At 37.9% G+C, this 21,007-nt stretch overlaps 1 protein-coding gene across 1 annotated transcript; it reads right to left on the bottom strand.

Annotated features, from left to right (window-relative positions):
• Positions 1-718: 718 nt before the first annotated feature.
• On the bottom strand, positions 719-2,727 carry LOC112764633 (serpin-ZX). Its single transcript, XM_025810331.2, has 2 exons — positions 2,131-2,727; positions 719-1,673 (listed from the first exon to the last, which is right to left on the bottom strand). The coding sequence occupies exons 1-2, from the start codon at positions 2,518-2,520 to the stop codon at positions 894-896; spliced, it is 1,170 nt and encodes a 389-aa protein (XP_025666116.1). The 5' UTR covers positions 2,521-2,727; the 3' UTR covers positions 719-893.
• Between the last annotated feature and the right edge of the window lie 18,280 nt (positions 2,728-21,007).

Here is a 21,007-nt window from a genome sequence, read left to right as displayed (position 1 = left end):
ACAACCACCAACGCGCTAGTAGGAAAAAAAAAAAAAACAAAAAAACAAAAAAATCACCGCAGCGCTTCCGAAATCACATTCATTCAATTTTTTTTTTCTGTATAATATTTTCTCGCATGTATTTTTTCTTCAGCCTCATTTAAAGGATATTTTTTGGTGACTCAATTTAAAGGATATATGATGCAATACTATATTTGACGACATATTCAAAAATAAAAATAGTATACTAAAATCAGCCACTAAAATCAGTTACAAATGTATGTATATAAATATATGTGTGATTTTTTTTTGGTGACTAAATATATGTGTGATTTAATTTATTTTTAATGTATATTTGTATTTCAACATATATTTTATACTGTAGCTGACTTTGATGACTAATTTTAGTGTACACGTAACATAGTCTATTGAAAAAATATATGTCTGATGCAACTATTAGTCAAATTCGGCTTTTTAAATTAAGAAATGGTTAGAATTGATAAAGCAAGATGAATCGTATCAAAATATATTTATAGACATTCAGTGATTATAATTTATGAGTAAAATGGTATTTACATTAGTGTCATTTAGATGAGGTAAATCTCTTGAATTTGTTAATGCTTTTGCCCAGATTCTGTGCTTCTTGCTTGCATGCCAGCTAGTTGTAACTTACCTATGTATATTATTCTTTTAAACACACTTTAACGGCACTCAACTATTAGAGGTCAGACATAAAACCTGAAACAATTACACCACCCGTTTGTATATCTGATTACTAATTACATACAAGATTCACATGTCAAACGGTCACAAATTTGTGGATCATAATAGAAACAGGACAGCAGAACAAGGGCGAAACACCCTCTAATCACTAGAAGGTAGTAATATGTTTGTCTCACGTGTGACTACTAACATCAGTTAGCAAGAGGATTGAGCACCTGCCCAATATAGAGGACAGTCCCAGTCAGATCTTCTCTGATGAGGAACAAGAATGGGTGATCAGCTACAAAGTCTATCTTGGTTGGAAATTGGATACTCCTCAATTTTATGGTCACGGCACTGGCTGCTGCAGCTTCAGTTCCTTCCTCATTTACTTCAATAAATGACTTGTGATATATGCTGGAAACATACAGATTTTGACTCAGAGAAGAATCCACCATTTCAGTCAAATCTCCACCTGCGAAAGGCAACACCACTCCTAGCTCCTTCAATACAATCGACGTTTCTAACCCAAAAGAAATCTTGAATTTTGGGATCCTGAAGTCACCTACTTCCACTTTTTGACGAGGAAGCTTGCGTTCCAAGAAACTGCGTTCAGAACTCACCTTCTCAACCAAAGCCGACAACCCATCTGTTGCATCAGGAAGGAGCAAGTACATGGAGAACTGGCGCTTATCTTCTCCCTGCTTGTAAGGAAGGCCAAGCACTTTGAAACCATCAAAAGCACTAATTAACTGTTTCTTCTTGCTGACAATGAAGGGGGCTTTAACCGAGCTTCCATCAAGAAGGTGAAAGTTGTGGTCCTTCGTCATTTGTGCATCAAACTTCTCAGTCCATGCACCTTTGAAGTATATTGCATTTGCAAAGATGAGCCTGGTTGAGCCGTCAACTGACCCGGCCGGAAGGACCTCCTTAATGAGGCCATTTGTCTCCTTTTCAGCCCAAGAATTAACTTCCTTGCTCACTTCAACAGCCTTTAAAACCACAATCAAATTTGAGATCAATTCATCAAATGCCAACAGAGCATGATAAACCTTGAGTCAAATTCGCTCGCTAATCCTAATTCACTTGTTTATGATAAAGAGTCATCGTTTACATAGAGAATGATCAAATATGTTTATACTAGACAACAATTGATCCCTAGAAACCAACCCTCTTGCTGCTCAAAAAGCAAGATTTAAACCTTGAGTCAATTCCTAATGTCCTATGTTCAAAAGCTATAAATTTCAGAATAACAGTACAAAATAGTGAGTTAGAGATTACCGATTAACTTAGTCAGTTATGTATATTATATTATTCGGGTGGATAAACATCTGTTCTAAATTAGGTCATGAACTCATTTGGGGAAAAGAATACGCAAGTCTGTGAAGCTAAAATGCTAAATTAAAGCAGTATTTATTACAGTAAAGTATGAAAGCTGGAGATTTGAACCTTTGTCTGGAAATCTACAGAAGCCAAAACAGCCTTATAATCGTTGTTGACGAGTTGTTTGAAGGAAGGGTTGAGAGAAAGGGAGTGATCAACCCAGACACCATCGGCGAAAGAGAGGCGAGGGCCGCCGGCGGGAGTGGCGTCGGCGAGGACGACGGAGACGAGCTGAGAGGCAAAGGAGTTGAGATCGTCGGTGGATTTAGATCGGAGAAAGGAGAGAATCTGATCGCGTGTGGGACCCTTGGAACCAGCAGCGATGATGCTGAGCACGACGTGGAGCGATAAGGGCGAAAACACTATGTTGTTGTTGCCGGAGTGCTTGGATAGTAAGTGGTTGGCGATTCTGAACGCCACGTCGTTTTGGTTGGTGATGGATTCGCGAAGGTCCATTGTTGTGGTGTTGTGTTGTTGTCGGAGACTGTGAGAGTGAGATATGGGAACAAGAAGAAAAAGAAAAATGATACCTACAGTAGAGAACTCGAGATGACTTACATTTTAATATTTTATAACTACCTACCTCTACGTGTCTCTCTGTCTACGTACGTGGCTACCCGTTACGGGAAGGTGGTTGTGCAATGCTTAGGAATAAAGCGTTCCAATTTATTTTGTTATGGACTACCTTTTAACCTTTTTCTGGGTTGGGCCTTAATGGGCCTTTTCTAATAATATAGGCCGTTGAATGTACACTGTAAAGGCCAAAAAATGGAATGTACACTGTGAAATACATAAATGGACCAACAAAAACCTACTGCATTCTTGCTAGCACTCATTGGGGGATACATCATATACCAGAAAGTCGAGTCTTTCTTGACTAAAACAAAAAGGTCAAACTTAACATCGACGGCGCCGCACAGGAAGGAACAAGCAGAGCAGGCTGCGACGGACTATTGAGATCGAGTGAAGGAGAATGGATTGGAGGCTTTCGTACGAATTTGGAAATGTGCAATATGGTTCAAGCGGAGCTGTAAGGGGTTCTACATGGCCTGAGAATGGCTCTTGACTTGGGAATGCGAAGAGTGATAGTTGAAGTTGATGCAATGGAGGTTTATGAGATGTTGAAAGACCATATTAAAATAACCACTTGCCATAGTCAAGTTCTAAGAGAGAGATCCTGAACTTGATTAGAAGACCATGGGAGATGTCCTTCAGTCACGTGGAAAGAAAAACAAATAAATGCGTCCATTGGTTAGCTCAACCAGCATCAAGTACAAGGAAGACTTTTGCTTCTTAGATTATTCACCTTTTGAGCTTCTTCAGTTACTCAGTGATGATATGCTAATGGGGTCACCTTGCCCCAGAATCATTAGTTATATATTTGTTTTTGTTCTCTTGGGCTCAGTGTCACGGTCTTGGACACACTCCAATACTACCATGCCAATACTGGGATTTACTCAACCTCTTGAGTTAAAACCAAGTCAGTCTTACTCTCAGTATTTAGCAAGAAAGTTAAGAACACAAAAGAACACAAGAAAAAAGAAGCTTTGGTGGAAAGAACACTTTATTACTCAAGTGTTTGTTACAAATGATTCACGCACTCAAACTCTAACTCTCACCTCCTATTTATAGTCATCCACCTCCTTAATGGATTATTAGGATTAAATCTAATCAATGATCTAGATTAATCATCCAGAACCTTCATTACAAATATCTATCCTACCACAACTTTCTAAATACTTCTAAATTATTCCACATGACTCTTCATACTTCTATATACATCAACACTCTTTTAGAATATTCTATGACCTTTTAGAGTCTTTTGAAACTTTCTAAGGTATTCTGGATTCTAGGACATTCTAGAACATTCCGGAACCATCTAGAGCATTCTCAAACATTCCAGAAAACTATATAAACACCGTTAAATCTAACCTTCTAAAATTTACCGTGACATTCTCCCGCACCTAATGTGCAGACGTCCTCATCGCGTTCTGTTCATGACAGCATTCTAGGTCTTCTTGGAATTATCACAGATCTTCACGAGCTTCCCAGCTAGCTTCGGTTATCAGGAGTCCTTTCTACTTGATTAAGTATTGGATACTTAGTGATACTCCTCTTTATCGCACGAGCAATCAGCTAAGATTTCTTCGATTTCTTTATCAAAGGATCTAATCACCACAGACGGAGCATGACTCAAGTCACCTCTACTTTGTTTATCTTGGTCTTCATAATATGATTTAAGTATACTCACATGGAAGACCGGGTGGATCTTCATAGAGGGAGGGAGTTGTACTTTGTAAGCAACCTCCCCAACACGTCCAGTAATCTCAAATGGCCATTCGTATTTACAGATTAAGGCCTTATTAACCTTGCGAAAGGCTTTGAATTGTTGTTGAAGAATTTTAATCATTACCTTACCTCCCACTTGATAGCTTTCATGCCTCATCTTCTTATCTGCCCATTTCTTCATCCTCTTTGCATCTTTATCGAGGTAAGAACGAGTGACATCTGCTTGTTCTTCCTATTATTTAATCATATGATAAGCTCCAGGGCTCTTTCTTGAGTAAGAGAAAGAAAGAGAGTGTGGTGTAAGCTGCTATTATCCAGTCACAATTTCGAATAGACTCTTCCCTATTGATTCACTCATTTGCAGATTGTATGAGAACTAAGCAATGTTTAGGAGTTTTGTCCAATCCTTCTGATTAGCACTTTCAAAATGCTTCAAATAACACTCGAATAAGACATTCACTTTCTCAGTCTGCCCGGTTTGAGGATGGAAGCTTGTTGAGAAATGAAGCTCCGACACAAGGAGTTTGAACAGCTCTGTCCATAGTCATCCTGTGAAGTGTGGTTCTCGATCACTAATGATACTCTTAGAAAATCTCTAATACTTCACTACATTCTTGAAGAATAGTCGTGCTGCTTCTTCTGCACTGCAGTTACTAGGGACAAGTATAAAGGTAGCATACTTTAAAAATTGATTCACTACCACAAGAATAGATCCAAAACCCTCGGACTTTGGTTAGGCAGAGATGAAATCTAAAGACACACTTTTTCACGGTCGCTCTGGCGACGGCAGAGGTTCCAACAAGCCACTTGATGTCTTGTTTTCAATCTTATCTTATTGGCACACAAGACAAGTCTTCACATAACTCTCCACTTCATCCCTCATTTGAGGCCAATAATAGGAAGATTTAATAAGTGCCAAGGTCTTTCATTGGCCTTGATCACCAGCCCATTTGGTGTCGTGGCATTCCTTCACTAGTTTTTTTCTTAGATTTTTCACTTAGGAACATAAAGTTTTCTCCCTTTGGTGTAGAGAACGTCGTCTTCTAGCCAAAATTATTTAGTCTTACTTTCTCTAGCTAATTCCACTAATTTCTTCGCTAATGGATCATGATGCAACCCTTCCTTAATGGTATGTACAATATCTCCTTCGACCATGGAAATAGCTACCAACTCAGTCTTGCGGCTCAGCGCATCTGCTATCACATTAGTCTTGTCAGGCTTGTATTCAAATTCGAAATCAAACTCAGCTAAGAAATCTTGCCACCTAGTTTGTTTGTGGCTTAACTTCTTCTAAGTTTGGAAGTAGCTTGTAGCCACATTATCTGTCTTGACGATGAAGTGTGAACCAAGCAAGTAGTGACGCCAAGTTCTCAGACAATGCACCACCGCAGTCATCTCCTTCTCTTGGACAGTGTATCGCCTCTTTGTATCATTCAACTTGCGACTCTCAAAGGTAATAGAATGTCCTTCTTGCATCAAAACCCCTCTAATAGCATAGTCAAAAGCATCAGTGTGGACTTCAAACACCTTTGAGTAGTCGGGTAGTGCTAGTACTGATCCTTCTGTGATAGCAGCATTCAACTCATCAAAGGCCTTTTGACACTTCTTTGACCATTCCCAAGAGTGATTCTTCTTGAGAAGATCAGTTAATGATGTAGCCTTGGTGGAGTATCCCTTGATAAACCTTCGATAGTAATTAGCCAATCCAATGAATGATCTCAATTCAGATACCTTGTTTGGTGGCTCCCACTCTTTAATAGCCTTCACCTTTTCTTGATCCATGCAGAGAGTTCCATCTTTAATGATGTGTCCCAAGAAGTGGACTTCATCCCTTGAAAATGAACACTTTTCCTTCTACATATAGGTTATTCTCTCGTAAGATCTTGAACACGGTTCGTAAGTATTCTACATGTTCCTCCAAGGTATTGCTATAGACAACAATGTCATCCAAGTAGACCACTACAAACTGATGCAGAATTCAGAGTCCACAAACTAAGCAGCAAGTGCACCGGGTCATACTAAGTAATACCTCAGGTGAGTGAGGGTCGATCCCACGAGGATTGATGGACCAAGCAACAATAGTTGAATATTCCAATACACTCAAATTCATAAGGTGAAGAACGAAAGTAATCCTTGAAATTAAATCAATACATTAATTAAAATAAAATGACAACAGTATTAATTCATAGAATAAACAGAGCTCCTAACCTTAACAAGGAGGTTTAGTTGCTCATGACTCAGAGAGAAAACTAGGGTTCAAAAGTGTGGAAAACTAGAATGAGGTCGAAGAGAGGAGGAGAGAGCCCAAAGGGCTAAATCTTTTTCCTTTTATATATAATCTAATTTGATTTAAAAATAAAATAAAATAATAACTACTAAAACTCAAAAGATTGTGTTTGTAGATAAAAAGAACTAAAACAAAATAAAATACAATTAATTAAGAGCCAAATCTAGCTAACGACGTCATTTCCTTAAAGTTGGATCCACACTACTGGCGCTAAACGCCAGAATCGGTGTTTAGCGCCCCATGTGACAGAAAGCTTCTAAACCTTGCTGTCTTTCTGGCGCCAAACGTCAGGCTCGGCGTTTAGCGCCCTTCGGTAGAGAGCTCGTACACATTACGAGGCACCTGGGTATAAACATCCAGGTCCGCGTTTAGCGCCAGCTTGACAGAATGGCTGCACACAATCCAAAGTGTTTGGGCGCTAAACGCCAGAGCTGGTGTTTAGCGCCAGATCAACAGAATCAAACTGATCCATACTTCGCCTGAAATAATCAAAACAATAGAATGACTCAAAGTAGCATCCAGATAGGTTTCAAACACTAAAATCTCAATAAAACTCAATAAACTCATATCCAAAATAATAAGAAAATAAAGAAAAGATGCTCACGCATCACAAACCAATCAAGATAAGGATGAAAGATCTCGTTCATCAAGGTACAAAAGGTCACAGGAGCATTGGTTAAGCCAAAAGGCATCACCAACCACTCATACAATCCATACCTCGTAACACATGTGGTCTTAGACTCATCACCATCGGCAATCCTCACTTGGTGATATCCTGACCTCAAATCCAGCTTTGAAAACCACTTAGCTCTACCAAGTTGATCAAACAAATCAGATATCAAAGGAATAGGGTATTTGTTCTTGATGGTTACCTTGTTAAGTGTTCGATAGTTGATGCATAGTTTCAACGAACTATCATGCTTCTTTTGGAACAAGATTGGTGTGCCATAAGGTGCCTTCGATGGACGGATGAATCTAATATCTAGCAAATCTTTGAGTTGCTTCTTTAACTCCTTAAGTTCTAGCAGTGCCATCCTATAAGGTGCTGAGGCAGGCGGCTTTACTTCTGACTCCAATTCAATCTTGTGGTCCACCTTTCTCCTAAGTTGTAGTTGTTTTGGCAACTCGGGAGGCATCACATCCTTATTTTTTTCAAGGACTTTCTTAACTTTGAGAGGAACGTGTTCTCTTTCAAATGTTGACTCCTCGTGTAATAGAGTCAAATATGTAATCTCTCTCTTCTTGAACCCTTTCTTGGGTTGCATAGCAGAAAGCATCGGTAGTCCTCCTGCTTTAGAGACTGTAGGGACCATGCATGGAGACCCTTTCTCCATGATGCATACTATGTCGTAGTATAGCATGGGTATTATATTTTCCTTCCTATGCAAATTGAGCCCAATGACTATTTTGAAATCGTCCACAGGTGCTATTGAAAAATCCACAAGACCCTTCCAAGAACCAAGAATCATCTCAACCCCTTTTACTACTCCCTTAAGGGGTTCAACCTTGGTATTCACGGGTTTGAACCAGCCATTCTTTTCGGTGATCTTCAACCCAATCCTCTTTGCTTCATTAGGCGTGATGAAGTTATGTGTAACACCAGTGTCGATCATAATCATGATGGATTTTTCATTGATAAAGGCTTTGACATACATCAAGCCTTTTATTTCTGCAGTACTTGCCTCTTTTTCTTTTACAGCATTCATGAGTTGGATAGATCCAACACACTCAGTTACTTGAGATTGAGCCTCTCATTTCTCGGCGATAGATGCCAGAATCCCTAGCTTAGGGCAGTCCTTCATTTGGTGTGGTCCCTTGCAGACGAAGTATCCTTCTTTGGGCACAAAAGTCTTCTTTTTTTCTCGTACTCTTTCTTTGAAAAGTATTTTTCTTCCATCTTGATTGAGAAACTCTTTTCCTTATCTCCCATACCTTTAGTAGAACTAGGCTTGGAGGAAGACTTGGGTTTAGAGTCTCCCCTATGATACTCAGTGAGTGATTCAGCCACCACGATGGCTTCATCGACATCCTTAATCTTCCTTCTTTGCAGTTCTTGCTTTGGCCAAGGTTGGAGTCCATCAATGAAGAAGAACAATGCATTCTCTGATGCTAAGTTGGAGATTTGAAGCGTGAGAGTAGTGAACTTCTTTATGTAGTCGCTAATCGTACTCTTGTGCTTCAACTCCCTCAACTTCTTCCTTGCTTCATAAACTACATTCTCAGAGAATAATTGTCTTTTCAACTCCCTTTTAAAATCTTTCCATGTGGCTATGTTGCAAGTACCATTTTTCATATCTGCGCACTTTCTCCTCCACCACAAAGTAGCATTATCAGAAAGGTAGAGAGCTGCAGTGCGTATCTTTATTGCTTCTTCGACTACCCCTTGGTCTTCAAAGTACCTCTCCATTTGTCATAGGAAGTTCTCCACCTCTCGAGTGTCCCTTACGCCCTTGAACTCTTTTGGATTTGGGAGATCAATCTTTGTCGTCTTCCTTATAATGGTTAGTCGAGATTTTGTCTCCTCGAACTAAACTCGAACTTCCTCAAATAGCTTCAAGAAATTCTCAAACTTCTCTTCGATTTGGAGCATGCTTTCTTTGAAAGAATCTAGTTCTCCTAACACGTGAGTCTCAAGGGTCTTCTTGTCATGTTTTATCCTTTGGAAGCGCTCATCCATAAAGGATGGAACATTCTCTAACATAGAAACTCTCTCTTCTAAGAAGTTCGAGTCCTTACCTCTAGGCTCACTTGAAAAGCAGGCCTTCGTGCCTCCCCATTAAGAAGGAATAGCGTCCCTTCCCCTTTGAGACTCAACATGGTCCATGGTTACTGACAAACCCCAATTTGACGGTTTGTTTTGCCTTGAATTTAGAACATTTTGATAACCTTTGTCACATTTAGCCTAAGAATTAGCATGGTTTTGTTATCTCTTCCATGATTGTGCTTAAGTGTAAAAACATACTTTTTTAAGCCTTGTCTTGGTGAATTCTAGTTTCTGTTTGATTCCATACGATGCCTTGATGTGTTTGCTAGTAACCTCAGGTTGAAACTAGGCATGGATCAAAGGAAGCAAGGAAGGAAGCATACAAGTGGAGAGAAGCATAAAAAAAGTCAAAGAAGCAAAGTCAGCCATGCACGCGCACGCGCACAAGGCGCTCGCGCGCACATTGCAGAACCGACCAGGGACGCGCACGCGTACCATGCGCGCACGCGCCGATGAAGGCACATGACCTCATTAATGCAACACGTGCCTGGCGATTTTGAGAGGTTTTCTGAACCCATTTTGGCGCCAAATTGCTAAAGGAAAGGAATAAAAGGATGAAGGATTAAGGGAGGAAGGAGATTGATGACTTAGGATCATTGATCACTTTAGAAGTTAGTTACCATTAGTTTAGTTTTTTAGTTAGTTTCTAGAGAGAGAAGCTCTCCCTTCTCTCTAGGATTAGGATTAGGTTTAGGTTAATCTCTCTTCTTAGATCTAGGTTTAACTCATGCTTTGATTCACTTTTCATTTACCAATTCTTAATCTTCTCCTCTTCCTCTTTCTAGTTGTGTGCTTTAATAATTGTAATTCTTCATTTTGTTTGGGATATATTGTTGTTCCTTGGTTTTCTTTCAATAATGCAATTTGAGGTAATTCATGATAATTGTGATTTCCTTGATTGTTGTTGTTAATTCTTTACATTCAATTGTAGTTAGAATTCATTCTTGTTGTGATTGACTATACTTTTCTTTTGTGCCTTCCAAGTGTTTGATGAAATGCTTGGTTGGATTTTAGTGTAGATTTTGTTCCTCTTGGTCTAGGTAGAGTAATTAGTGACACTTGAGTTATCTAATTCCTTTGTTGATTGATAATTGGAGAGATTGCTAATTGATTTGAAAGCCTCCAAAGCTAGTCATTCCTTTAGGAGTTGATTAGGACTTGAGAAATCAAATTGATTCACCCACTTGACTTTCCTTTAATTAGTAAGGGTTAACTAAGTGGTAGCAATGAACAAATCTCATCACAATTGAAAAGGATAACTAGGATAGGACTTCTAATTTTCATACCTTGCCAAGAGCCTTCTATAGTTGTTAGTTTATTTTCATTGCCATTTACTTTTCATACTTCTTATCCAAAACCCCAAAATAACCCATAACCGATAACAAGACACTTCATTGTACGTCCTAGGGAGAACGACCTGAGGTCCAATACTTCGGTTTATAAATTTTAGGGGTTTGTACTTGTGACAAACAAATTTTTGTATGAAAGGATTAGTGATTGGTTTAGAAACTATACTTTACAACGAGATTTTATTAGTGAAATTCTAAACCGTCAAAAATCCAATCGTCAAAATGGCGCCGTTGCCGGGGAGTTGCAATGGTGTTATGTTATTGGTTATTGTACATATGTGAATAGTGTAAATAGTTTGTCTTTTGGTTGTTTACTAGATTTTGTTAGTTTTATTTTGTTTTTCCATAATGAATTCTCACTTTGGCTATGAGTTTGGCTCTAATTGTGTTGTAGGGAATGTGAACTTCAATGCTAACATGTACCAAGGATGGAACACTCCAAGATGGGAGGAGCCTCAAGGAATTGATCACTCCTATTGGCAACAACCTCCGGATACTTATAGGTATAATTTCCATCTTAATGCATGCCAACTTAGCGGCTATGATGATTCTTTTTGTGACACTCAACAACCACCATCATATGCCTATGAATCTCATCCTCAACATGAACCTCAACCATTCTCACAAGACTTTCATCACCAAGCACCACCCTATGATCCATATCCATCATATAACCAATCATCCATACCATATTTTTATGGCCATTATGAGCAAGAACCTCTAGAACCACCACAACCCTATCAAGATTACTACCATGAACCACCTCAACCCTCACCATCTCCATACCCTTACCAAGTAGAACCACCTTCCTACTATGAACCCTCTCTCCAAAATAATGAACCTTCCTATTCACCCCAAGCCCCAATAGACGATCCTCTCACTTTGTTACTCCAAGGACAAGAAACCATGAAGCGGGATACACTTGAGTTTGTGACCAATTTGACCAAGGTGGTGCGCACTTTAGCCCACCAATGCTTGAATACTCAAGGTATTTCCGTGACCACATGTGAAAAGTCAAAAGAAGAGCAAAGCATAAAGGAGAAATTGGAAAATTTGGTGGAGAAGGAGGAGTCAAATTTTGTATTGGAGCAACTAGAAGAACCTATAATCATTGATGAAAAGGAGGAAGTGGTTGAAGATTTAGGAGATGTTGAAAGTCCAAGGGAATGTAGCATCATGGAGCACTCTTCCAAGAAGCTTGATATTGATGTTGAAGAGGGTGCGCAACCTCCAAGGCATATCATCGTCGGAGACTTGGAAGAGGCTTATCAAGAGATGGATTCAATCATGGATGAATTTCTCTCTACAATGGAATCCTCTCCCATTGGACATGGAGTTGAAAGTATAAAAGAGTGTGCACAACCTCCCATACCCTTGGTGAGCAATGAGAAAGAGAGCTACCAAGAGGAGAACGTTGGCATGGTGTATATTGAAATTGAAGAATATGAAGAGGTTGATCAAGAGATGACCTCGTTCATCAATGAATTTCTATCCAAAATTGAATCGCCTCTCATTAAACAAGATGAAGTTCTTGAAGATAACACCAAGCCACGTAACAAAGAGGATGCGGCTGAAAGTGAGAAGAATTGTGAAGAGGTGGAAATACACAAAGAAGAGCAGAAGGAAGTAGACCTTGCATTGTCTAAGTGTGGGGAAGACCCTCTTCCCAAGTCACCATCCAACACAACATTCAAGTGGGTAACATTCTTATCCATAAGCTTTACTTTCTCGCTTGAATATGGTTTGATTGAAACGGATGGACAACTTAGAGCTCTTTGTGGAATTAAAAGTAAGAATGAGTTGTGTAGTGGTTGCAAGTTAGGAATTAGGCTCATTGAGGTCAAAGCTTCAAGGTATAGGGATGATGGTGGGACAAGAATTACTTTATATGGATCTAGGAGGAAGCATTGGTGGAGTAAAGAGAATTCTATGAGTCAATCCCCTCTATGTCAACCGCTCATCCGACAAAACCATGAAACTCAACTAACGGATGGGTGTGAAGACAAGATATGGGATCCCGGTTCGCTAAATGAAGACCAACTATGGGGACTCGTGTCTTGGGTAGAACTTTGCCCAAGTTTGGTGAATATGGTTGGAAATTCTGTCAACCAATTGAGAAGCAAAGATCCTTGGAGATTTAGGGATGAGTACAAACATAAGCCACCATGACAATGAGCCCCTCAAAATGTCCAACTTAAGGACTTAAACTAAAAGTGCTAGGTGGGAGACACCCCACCATGGTAAACTCTTTCCATTCCCTTTTAAATTTGCCTAATAAGTGATTTGAGTTATCATTGTAGGTAGATGTTTCATACAAATTTGTTTGTACAATTTAATTGTTAGCTTAGTCACATGCATGTTGTGTTTAGTAGTAGATGAATAATATCAAAAATTACATTTTTGTGAATTGTGTGATGGTTGAGTGAATAAGAGTTGTGAACACTAAGGGGAGCACCCAGCAAGTTTTTCTTTCAAAAAAAAAAAAAAAAAAAAAAAAAAGAAAGAAGAGAAAGAAGAGAAGAAGAGAAGAGAGAGAGAGATAGAGATGAAGAAATGGGCATGGACGCGCGCGCGCAACGTGCGCGTACGCGTCCTGACGCGCATGCACCATAAGCCACATTCCAGAGAGTTGGGCCTCTCCTGGGCCAGCGTTGTGCCTCCGGCCCAACTCATTCCACGCTGACGCGCGGTACGTGCGTACGCGCACATACAGCTATGAGGAACTACACGCGTACGCGCACTTGCCGCGTCCGCGTCGATTCGCTGATGCAACTTCTGGGCCAATATCCAGAGAGTTGCGCTAAATTTGGGCCAACTTTAAGCCCCCAGCTCAACTCACCTCGCGCGGACGCGCACAGGCCGCGTGCGCGCATATATGCCAGAAGCTGAAAAGACGCGAGCGCACGCATCGCGCTTGCGCGTCCTACAATAAACTGTCAAATGCACGCAGACGCGCACTTGCCGCGTGCGCGCAAATCTCGTGGCGCGACTTCCAGGCCATTCTCCAGAGAGTTAGGCCTGGGTTGGGCCAACTCTAAGCCCCTGGCCCAACTCCATGCACGCGTGCGCGCACGGTACGCGCACGCGTCCTTTCCTCTTTCGCTCACCCTCGCCTAAGCGCGTTGTACGCGCACGCGTAAGACCCCATTTTTCTTAATGGGCGCGGACGCGCAAGGTGCGCGCACGCGCCAATTCAAAAATCGGGATAACCCTACCTCGCGAAGCACACTGCGCAGTCGCGCAAACCCACCCCTTCCAACGTTCCAGTTCTTCTCCTCGCCCCATCTATCTCATTTTGCACATTTTTGTATATATTTTGATGCATTTCTAGTTTGCTTTGGATACTTTTATTGCTTATTTTGGATTTTAGATATTTTGATGCTTTTGGATACTTTTAGATATTTTGGATGATAGATTCCATATTTTAGTTTGATTTTTCTTTATACATTTTCGCATATCTCCTTTTGTATATTCTCCTTTTAGTTTGTGGTTGTGATTAGAAATCATGTTTTGAGCGAAACTTAGTCACCCCTTTTTGCATAAGAATTTGGTTTTGAGTGAAAAAAAGAAAAGGGTAAACTAAGAAAAATTTTTGAATTTTTCAATCACAACAATGCTTAGTCAAACATTGAGGTTTTTCAAGAAAGTTTAAATATAGGGCATTAACCCAATTGATTGAAAGAAAATTTTTGAAACTTGCTTGAAATTCATACCTTTTGAAGCATGTATTGAATTGAGAACACAAGCTTGTGAGACTTGAGCTTATTGATGTGGTTACATTTTATAACTACTTATTTTCCATTCTTGTGTGAAATTGTTCTCTTTCCATGATTGTGATCCTTAATTTGCTTGATTCTATATATCCGTTTAATTCTTGTGTTTGTGCATTTATATGATTGAGGCCATTATTTCATTTGCCACTTACCCAAATAGCCAACCTTTTACTCTCCATTGTTAGCCAATTTTGAGCCTATGCTTAACCAACTCATCCTTATTTTAGCTCATTACAAGCCCAAGGCGGAAAACCAATGAAAGTCCTTATTTGGATCTTTGATTAGCTTAGGCTAGTGAGAGTGTGTATTATTCAAGTTGGTGAGGCTTGGAAACATTGGACGGGATAAAAAGGGGCAATACACTTGTATGTTTAGGAATTGGGCACATACTCATGTATTAATCAAACATAGAGACCTTATGCATTGATGTTCTTGTATTTAGTTTGAAAGAAGAAAAAGAAAAAAATATATATAAGAAAAAAAAAACAAAAAAAAAATGAATGATGAAAAGAAAAGAAAAAAATGTATGTAAAAAAAAAAAAAAAAAAGAAAAGCAATAAAGGGGACAAAATGCCCCAAAGTGAAGTCAATAAAAAAGAATCAATGCATAAGTGTGTGAAATGAAAAGAGAATGCATGAGGTATGTAAGAAAAAAGTGAAGAATGGGTAGTTAGAATAGCTCGCATTTGTATAGGTCATTAATTAGGTTAGGTGGGAAAGTCTATGCTAATCAAAGACTCAAATCCTAGCCCACTTGACCATAAATGATCCTACCTTGACCCTAACCCCATTACAACCTAAATGAAAGACCTCATGATGAATGTATGCACGCATTGAATAAATGTTGATTGTTAGAAGAAAATCAAATCTTGGAAAACATGATTAGAAGAGAATTGAGTGGATTAACCCTTAAACACTTGAGTGAATAGAGCGGATACACATCCAGTGAGGGTTCAAAAGTTCAATTACATGCATTTCACCTATATTATCTATATTCTTGCAAGTTTGAACTCCTTTTAATAATTCAATACAATTGTGGTTTGGACTTGGTCCTTATTACTTAGCTCTTGTACTTACACATGCTCTCTTGGGAATTGATTTGTTTGAACTAAGCATTTCCAATTGCCTTAGATAGTTGCATTTAGATAGGACTCATATAGTTTAGTTGCATTCAATAAATGCCATACCCCTTAGTTCCTTCTTATTTTAGCATGAGGACATGCTAAGGCTTAAGTGTGGGGAGGTTGACAAACCCCAATTTGACGGTTTGTTTTGCCTTGAATTTAGAACATTTTGATAACCTTTGTCACATTTAGCCTAAGAATTAGCATGGTTTTGTTATCTCTTCCATGATTGTGCTTAAGTGTAAAAACATGCTTTTTTAAGCCTTGTCTTGGTGAATTCTAGTTTTTGTTTGATTCCATACGATGCCTTGATGTGTTTGCTAGTAACCTCAGGTTGAAACTAGGCATGGATCAAAGGAAGCAAGGAAGGAAGCATACAAGTGGAGAGAAGCATAAAAAAAGTCAAAGAAGCAAAGTCAGCCATGCACGCGCATGCGCACAAGGCGCTCGCGCGCACATTGCAGAACCGACCAGGGACGCGCACGCGTACCATGCGCGCACGCGCCGATGAAGGCACATGACCTCATTAATGCAACACGTGCCTGGCGATTTTGAGAGGTTTTCTGAACCCATTTTGGCGCCAAATTGCTAAAGGAAAGGAATAAAAGGATGAAGGATTAAGGGAGGAAGGAGATTGATGACTTAGGATCATTGATCACTTTAGAAGTTAGTTACCATTAGTTTAGTTTTTTAGTTAGTTTCTAGAGAGAGAAGCTCTCCCTTCTCTCTAGGATTAGGATTAGGTTTAGGTTAATCTCTCTTCTTAGATCTAGGTTTAACTCATGCTTTGATTCACTTTTCATTTACCAATTCTTAATCTTCTCCTCTTCCTCTTTCTAGTTGTGTGCTTTAATAATTGTAATTCTTCATTTTGTTTGGGATATATTGTTGTTCCTTGGTTTTCTTTCAATAATGCAATTTGAGGTAATTCATGATAATTGTGATTTCCTTGATTGTTGTTGTTAATTCTTTACATTCAATTGTAGTTAGAATTCATTCTTGTTGTGATTGACTATACTTTTCTTTTGTGCCTTCCAAGTGTTTGATGAAATGCTTGGTTGGATTTTAGTGTAGATTTTGTTCCTCTTGGTCTAGGTAGAGTAATTAGTGACACTTGAGTTATCTGATTCCTTTGTTGATTGATAATTGGAGAGATTGCTAATTGATTTGAAAGCCTCCAAAGCTAGTCATTCCTTTAGGAGTTGATTAGGACTTGAGAAATCAAATTGATTCACCCACTTGACTTTCCTTTAATTAGTAAGGGTTAACTAAGTGGTAGCAATGAACAAATCTCATCACAATTGAAAAGGATAACTAGGATAGGACTTCTAATTTTCATACCTTGCCAAGAGCCTTCTATAGTTGTTAGTTTATTTTCATTGCCATTTACTTTTCATGCTTCTTATCCAAAACCCCAAAATAACCCATAACCGATAACAAGACACTTCATTGTACGTCCTAGGGAGAACGACCCGAGGTCCAATACTTCGGTTTATAAATTTTAGGGGTTTGTACTTGTGACAAACAACTTTTTGTATGAAAGGATTAGTGATTGGTTTAGAAACTATACTTTACAACGAGATTTCATTAGTGAAATTCTAAACCGTCAAAAATCCAATCGTCAGTTACACTAGAAGAAACACCTACAAACCACTTGTGCTCCCTCTCGAACCTTGCTCTGATACCAAATTTTCATGGCCTTGGACATACTCTAACGCTACCGTTCCGGAACTAGAACTTACTCAATCTCTTGAGCTAAGACCAAGTCATCCTAACCCTCAGTATTTAGCAAGAAAGTTAAGAACACAAGAGAAAGAAGTTTTGGTAGAAAGAACACTTTATTACTCAAGTGTTTGTTACAAATGACTTACACACTCAAACTCAAACTCTCACCTTCTATTTATAGCCATCCACCTCTTTAATGGATGGTTAGGATTAAATCTAATCAATGATCCAAATTAATCATCCAGAACCTTCATTACAAATATCTATTCTACCACAACTTTCTAAATACTTCTAAATTATTCCATACTACTTTTCATACTTCTATATATATATCAAGACTCTTCTAGAATACTCTATAACCTTCTAGAGTTTTCTAAAACTTTCTAAGGTATTCCAAGACCTTCTAGGACATTCTAGAACATTTCGAAACTATCTAGAGTATTTTTAAACATTCTAAAAATCTATACAAATACCGTTAAATCTAATCTTCTAAAATTTACTGTGATATTACACCCCATTACCTTTACCAAAAACAAAAAAACAAAAAAATAAAAAAATGTCTTTTCTTTAAGAAACTAGGTCCTTTTTTATATTATTTTTCAGGTTTCTAAATTAAAGACTAATTCAAGATTAATTGAAGCTTTAGGTAACAGTTTATTGCTTATTAATGAATTTGTTATGCATAAAATAAGATTTAAATTCTAAATACTTACTTAGGCAAATTCTACGGTATAGATAGAGGGACAAATCTACATGTATAGATTACTGTTGGCACATCCTTCAACGGACAAGTGTCCCTGAGAAGAGACAAATTCTGTCTCTAGTGCAGGTTGTTGCAGGCCATTTTCAGCTGAAGAGATCACGTGTTTGGTAGAAAAATTCGCATGAGATACATAATTATCAACCATAATCACAGATTACGTTTAAGTTAAAAGTCTTTCCCTTGATGGACTGTTTTGTGTTTTTAAATTTTTGAAAACATGTAAAAGCTAAGTTGTTGTAAAAATAATAACCTCATATGCCAAAAAAAAAAAAATAAGGATCCCAAAATGCAATGCGAGCAACTTAAAAAAATTCAAAATGGATGGATATTTGGTGAGCTGTGCCAAAAAATCAACTGTTAAAAGCTCTTTCAACACAAACTAATATTAAATTATTAATAGTAGCAATAATTAATTAATTATTGTACTGATATTAATAATAAGAGCATATGATAAGTTTATCATTAGTAAAAAAATTTAAATATTTTTATTTAATAATTATAAAATAAATACATTAAAAATTTAATTTTTTTATATTTTTAATAAAAAAATTTTTATTTTGTAATATTAACATGTGTTCTAAAGACACATAATAAATAAATCTATAATTTTATTATAAATTATAATATTCGTACTAGTATACGTAATAATAATAATCAAAATAATAACAATAATAAAACTAACTACAATAAAAAAATAAACTTAATCATGTTAATAACATTTCATTAAAAAAATCTTATTAAAAAATCTTATTATCTAAAACTAATATTAAAATCATAAATAGTAAAAAAAGCTAACATAATATTAAGGGATAAGTACTTTTTTCGTCTCTAGTGTCTGGGGTCAAAATTAATTTCATCACTAATCTTTTTTTGTTATTAAAATCATCCTCAACATTACAAAACGTTATAAAATCATCCTTCTCTACATCAATTTTATTTTTTTGACCAAATTACCTTTAACAAATAATAAAGATAATATTAAAAAATAATAACAAAAAACAAAAACACCCCCACCTCCACCCCACCCCCTACCTCTTCGAACTCCCATGTTCCCTGTTCCCTCCCCATCCCTTCCTCCTACTCCTCTTCGAACTTCCCATTTTCCAAATCCCAATTCTTCTTCTCAAACTTAAACAAAACACCCTCCCCCTTCAGCCAATTCAGCAACAACAACCACAACCACAAAAACAAAAACAACAGCAACAACAAATTTAGCATTTTCAACCAATTCAACAAACATCCATAAAATAAATCAACAGAAACTTTAGATTTAACAATTCAACAATCATCATCAGCTACAACTTCAGATCAAAATCAGCAATAATAGAAATTTTTTATGTTCTTCAAAAATTAAAAAAAAATTAAAAAAGGAAGAACGAAAAGAGGAAGAAAGTGACAAAAATAAAAAAAAATTCCTCCTACTGCTGTTAGCGTTGGCACTGTCGCAGCTATGGGTGATGGAGCTCGAAGGTGATGGATGGGAACGAAGCAAGAGAAGCATGTGCGGAGGGAGGAATCGCAGGGAGCGAAGAAGCAGAGGAGAAGGGACCCACTGCCACCGTCTTCATAACCCACGGATCTGGCTCCGACACCGATTGACTCTTCCAGAAGATCTGCATCCTAGGCCATGGCCGCTCCGACAGTAAACGGGCTTGATCTTCTCTGCACTGCACGGAATTGAAGACGAAAAAGATGAAGAAGAAGATGAAGGGTTGTTGTTGTGAATGAGAAGAAGAAGAAGAAGATGAAGAAGAAGAAAGAAGATATGAAAAGAAGAAGATGAAAGGTGGGAACTGATGATGATAATGGGATGGGATGGGATTTGAGGTGGAGAGTCAGAGAGTAGGAGGAAGGAAAATTGGGGGTGGGTTTGGGGTGGGGGGAGAGACGAAGAGATGCTGGGTGTGGGTGGGGTGGGGTTTTATTTTTTTTTAATATTATTTTTATTAATAGTTAAGGGTAATTTGGTCCAAAAAATAGAAAAGGACGATTTTATAACGTTTTATAACGTTGAGGATGATTTTAATAACAAAAAAAGATTAAGGACGAAATTGATTGTGACCCCAGACCTTGGGACAAAAAAAGTACTTATCCCTAATATTAAAGAGCACTGAGAATATTAAAAAAATATATTAAAATATATTTAAATATTTAAAATAAAATAATAAAAAAATTTAAAATAATTATTTAAATTAATATTTTTTAGTAATTTTTTATCTAATAATTATTTTGAATAATATAATCTAAACAAAATTTCATTTATTATAATATATTTTTATATAAAAGTTGCTAAATATAAACCAGGGCAAAAAACGCTAATAAGCCAAGGCTGGAAATTATTTACGTATATCAGCCAAAATGAAAATTGTTTCACCAATGAGCCAAAGCATATTTATATATAATTCGAACCAGCATGGTTCGAACTAGACTAACACATAAATCGAACCAGCATAGTTCGAATTAGTAAGGAAAAGTTCACTATAATTCGAATCAAGGTGGTTCGAACTAGGACCACACATAATTCGAACCATATCAGTTTGAATTATACAAGGATTAGGTCACCAAAGTAATTCGAACCAGGGTGGTTCGAATTACACGTACCATATTTTGAGCTAGGCTGGTTCGATTTAGTGAGAGACAGACCTGTATATATATATATGGTTGTAAACGTGAGTTGCTCTCATTAGAGGGTCTAAGATGGCCAGTGACGAGAGTTTTGTAGTGTTGTTTCACCACAGAGGATTCATTAAGAGGAAAACTCGTTTCGGTGTGAAGTTCACAGATAAGGATCCTCTCTGTATTGTCGTGAGGCCTACGACGAGCTATGATGACCTTGTTAGGTCTGTACTGATGAAACTTGGTCTGGAAG

Source organism: Arachis hypogaea, chromosome 17, assembly GCF_003086295.3.
Source record: "Arachis hypogaea cultivar Tifrunner chromosome 17, arahy.Tifrunner.gnm2.J5K5, whole genome shotgun sequence".
Taxonomy (NCBI): Eukaryota; Viridiplantae; Streptophyta; class Magnoliopsida; order Fabales; family Fabaceae; genus Arachis; species Arachis hypogaea.
This window is presented reverse-complemented; position numbering and strand designations above follow the sequence as displayed.

What these genes read in the sequence shown, in the direction of transcription:
- LOC112764633 (XM_025810331.2), bottom strand. Translation starts at nt 2,520, where the DNA reads ATGGACCTTCGCGAATCCATCACCAACCAAAACGACGTGGCGTTCAGA. An exon ending in CTGTAGATTTCCAGACAAAG is followed by an intron (nt 1,674 to 2,130) that starts GTTCAAATCTCC and finishes GTGGTTTTAAAG; the next exon opens with GCTGTTGAAGTGAGCAAGGA.